The sequence below is a fragment of the Lepus europaeus genome, chromosome X (assembly GCF_033115175.1).
Source record: "Lepus europaeus isolate LE1 chromosome X, mLepTim1.pri, whole genome shotgun sequence".
In the NCBI taxonomy this organism is placed as follows: Eukaryota; Metazoa; Chordata; class Mammalia; order Lagomorpha; family Leporidae; genus Lepus; species Lepus europaeus.
In genome coordinates, this window is record NC_084850.1 from 1,015,500 (window position 1) to 1,019,062 (window position 3,563).

Consider the following 3,563-nt stretch of genomic DNA (forward strand, 5'->3'; position numbering starts at 1 on the left):
TAACTCTGACTTTCAAATAAATAAATAAATAAATCTTAAAGAAAAAAAAAAAAGGAGGTGCTCTGGTGGCTCGGAGAACATTAAAACAGAGAGGGAGAGGCAGAGACCATGCCAACATGTGTGTGAAGACTTGCTGACGGCAGACGCTGCTGGTGCAAACGGTCCTGGACTGGCCCAGCCGGGCCTCTAAGGGAGCTGAAGCTTCTGGGGACCCGGCTTGAATGCCCGAGGGAGGGAGGCTGTGACAGCAGGGCCGGCGGATTGCCTTACAAGGCGCCCTGCAGCGCCACGGCCGCGGCTCTGCTCCTGAGCGCTCGGCCGCCCGCGGCCGGCGGGAGCGCGCGCGGAGGAGGCGGGGCCGGCAGGGCGCGGGCTGGGGGCTCGGCGGCGCCGCGGCCACTGCGCGAGGCGACGCTGCGGCAGCGACTCCAGGTCCGCACCTGCCGCCCTGGGACGCGGGCGCGCGCGCTCGGGGAGGGGCAGGGTGCACGGGGTCCAGCCCGCTGCCGCCACAGCCCCCAGGCACACCTGTCAGGCCCGGAGCGCCCCTCTCCCACACGCGCGCGGCCCATGTAGCTCCGGACACCAGCCGCCCAGGCTGCTGAGTTCCCCTACTCTGAGCCGCTGAAGGCCTGGGTGGCAGCGTGGGTGGCCGTGGTCGTGGCAGGTGCCTGTGCGCGCGGTGTATCTCCGGCGGGTTGGTGGCCTGGATGACGCTTGCCTGTGGGGGCTGTGGACGAGGGTGGGGGTGCATGGAGCTTTCTCGGATGTGTGGGGGCAGCGGAGGAGGGGGTGTCGGGGCGCTGGTCGCCGTCGTCGGAGGGCCCGAGTGGGGGGGACGCTGGAGGGCAGCTGTGTCCCTGGGGCGGTGGGGGAGGGGTGAGATGCACCTGCGCCGGGAAGGGCTGAAGGGGGCTGTGGGGCGCCGGGGGGGCGGGCTGATGTGGGCCCTGGCCCAGGGCCGCCTCCAGCTCTCCGCGTTGCAGACATGCTACTGCTCAAGAAGCAGACGGCGGACATCAGCAGTGTCTACGAGCTCCGGGAGAAGCTCGGCTCGTGAGTGTGCCCACACGCGTGTGAGTGTGAGGTGCCAGTGGCGTGCGTGTGCCCGAGTGCTGGGGTGGGTGGCCTGGGGCACAGAGGCGAGCCCTTTCCATTCCCCACCTGCCGCTCTCCCAGTCCCCCCTCCCCCCCCCCCCCCCCCCCCCCGTCTGCACTTGCACCTCCCTGCTCCCTGAGCCCACCATCTGGCTGTGCCGCAGGGGTGCCTTCTCTGAGGTGGTGCTGGCCCAGGAGCGGGGCTCTGCACACCTCGTGGCCCTCAAGTGCATCCCCAAGAATGCCCTCCGGGGCAAGGAAGCCCTGGTGGAGAATGAGATCGCCGTGCTCCGCAGGTGCGTGCCTGGGCCGCGACGGCAGGGACCCCATGGGGATGGCAGGAGCACTTGGCTTGGCGGCTGTTCCTTCCGCGCTAGTCCAGGCCGGGTCAGCAGCCTCCCAGGGGCGGGCGCTCTCTGGGCCAGCGTCTATTGAAGGGCCTGGGACTGTGCGTGCGGCGGGGAACGCGGAGCCGAGGCCCCGGGGGGACTGGCCACAAGGAGCCCTTCCTTGCTTTGGCAGGGTCAACCACCCCAACATCGTGGCCCTGGAGGACGTCCACGAGAGCCCCTCCCACCTCTACCTGGCCATGGAGCTGTGAGGAGGGCTGCTGGGGGCTGCGGGGGGCTGCAGTAGAAGCCTGGGCCCAGAGTCCTGCGCCAGCTGAAGCCCCGACTGCCTCCAGGGTGACCGGGGGCGAGCTGTTTGACCGCATCATGGAGCGCGGCTCCTACACGGAGAAGGACGCCAGCCACCTGGTGGCTCAGGTCCTCGGCGCCGTCTCCTACCTGCACAGCCTGGGCATCGTGCACCGCGACCTCAAGGTGCCTGGCTTGCTGCCCACACCCCGCCCTGTCACCTGCGCCCCTGGCTGACAGACGTGCGTCTGTCTCCCTGGCACTGATTGGCCCGTCCCCTGGCACCTGCGTATTGCAGCCTGAAAACCTGCTCTATGCCACACCCTTTGAGGATTCCAAGATCATGGTCTCCGACTTTGGGCTCTCCAAAATCCAGGCTGGCAACATGCTGGGCACCGCCTGCGGGACCCCAGGCTATGTGGGTGAGTGGAGGAGGGGCGGGGCTGGGGGCGGACCAGGCTGATTGGCGGCGACAGTGAAGCACGCATGCGCACGTGCGTGTGTCCGTCTCTGGCCCCCAGCCCCGGAGCTCTTGGAGCAGAAACCCTACGGGAAGGCAGTAGACGTGTGGGCCCTGGGTGTCATCTCCTACATCCTGTGAGTGGCCTGCCAGCCTGTCTCTGCTGGGTTGGGGAGGGTTGGCCAGTGGGGTGACAGCTGTGTGGCTGCCAGGCTGTGTGGCTACCCCCCCTTCTACGACGAGAGCGATCCCGAGCTCTTCAGCCAGATCCTGCGGGCCAGCTACGAGTTTGACTCGCCCTTTTGGGATGACATCTCTGAATCCGGTGAGCTGGAGGCTGGTCACATGCTGGGGGGACAGGGGGCCGTGCTCTGGGGCAGGCTGACCCCGCTCCCTCTGCCTCAGCCAAAGACTTCATCCGGCACCTTCTGGAGCGTGACCCCCAGAAGCGGTTCACCTGCCAACAGGCCTTGCAGCATCTTTGGTGAGCGCCACTCCCGCCCAGCTGGCCCAGGGCCGCCGGGACCACAGCCCCAGGGACCGCATCCCCTGCTGACACTCGCCTTCCCCCAGGATCTCTGGGGACGCAGCTTTCGACAGGGACATCCTGGGCTCTGTGAGTGAGCAGATCCAGAAGAATTTTGCCCGAACCCACTGGAAGGTCAGCGTGAGGAGAGGCCGGGGCAGGGGGCTGCCTAGTGGCCGCTGCGGTCCCTGCAGTCTTGGGGCTGGGGTCAGCCGGAGCCTGACGCCTCTTTTCCCGCAGCGGGCCTTCAACGCCACCTCGTTCCTGCGCCACATCCGGAAGCTGGGCCAGAGCCCGGAGGGCGAGCAGGCCTCCCGGCAGACTCTGGCGTGCCACAGCCACCCCGGTCTCCTGACTGGCCAGCCCCCCAAGTGGTGATGGCCAGGTGTGCGGGGGTGGGCCCTGCACCCCTGAGAGCCTCTGGGAAAGTCAAGGCTTGAGCAAGGGCGGGACACAGGGCAGGCTGGGCGCGCTCCTGACCGGCCGCTGTCCCCTGCCTCTCTCCCGCTTCCTCCCCAGGCAGACGCTGAGGCCAACCCCCAGGTTCTCTTCCCTTGGGTCCTTTCAGTCCCCTCCTCTGTCCCTGTCCCCCACCCCTGGGGCCGGCTTCTGCGAAAGAGGTTGAGACTTGAGGTGGGGGGTGTTCTTCGGAGAGGGAGGCAGGTGGGCTCCAGGGGCCGCCGTTCCCGCACGCACCACGCACCGTGCACGGCTTTTCTGTGCTTCGCTAACTGTGGGTGGTCCTGCTTGTTTCCTGGTCCTCTGGCCCCATCCAATGTTCCCCACGCCAATAAAGACAGACAGAGCAACGGGCCAATGGTGAGCTGGGGGTGGGGCCAGT

At 67.6% G+C, this 3,563-nt stretch overlaps 1 protein-coding gene across 1 annotated transcript; it reads left to right on the forward strand.

Annotated features, from left to right (window-relative positions):
* Window positions 1–379: 379 nt before the first annotated feature.
* Window positions 380–3,100, forward strand: PNCK (pregnancy up-regulated nonubiquitous CaM kinase). Its single transcript, XM_062183652.1, has 11 exons — window positions 380–432; window positions 987–1,056; window positions 1,263–1,394; window positions 1,621–1,695; window positions 1,784–1,922; window positions 2,035–2,158; window positions 2,258–2,333; window positions 2,409–2,521; window positions 2,602–2,680; window positions 2,770–2,857; window positions 2,963–3,100. Exons 2-11 carry the CDS (start codon window positions 989–991, stop codon window positions 3,098–3,100), a joined length of 1,032 nt encoding a protein of 343 aa, XP_062039636.1. The 5' UTR covers window positions 380–432; window positions 987–988.
* The last annotated feature ends 463 nt before the right edge of the window (window positions 3,101–3,563 follow it).

What these genes read in the sequence shown, in the direction of transcription:
- PNCK (XM_062183652.1), top strand. Translation starts at nt 989, where the DNA reads ATGCTACTGCTCAAGAAGCAGACGGCGGACATCAGCAGTGTCTACGAG. An exon ending in GGTGTCATCTCCTACATCCT is followed by an intron (nt 2,334 to 2,408) that starts GTGAGTGGCCTG and finishes TGTGGCTGCCAG; the next exon opens with GCTGTGTGGCTACCCCCCCT. An exon ending in TTGCCCGAACCCACTGGAAG is followed by an intron (nt 2,858 to 2,962) that starts GTCAGCGTGAGG and finishes CTTTTCCCGCAG; the next exon opens with CGGGCCTTCAACGCCACCTC.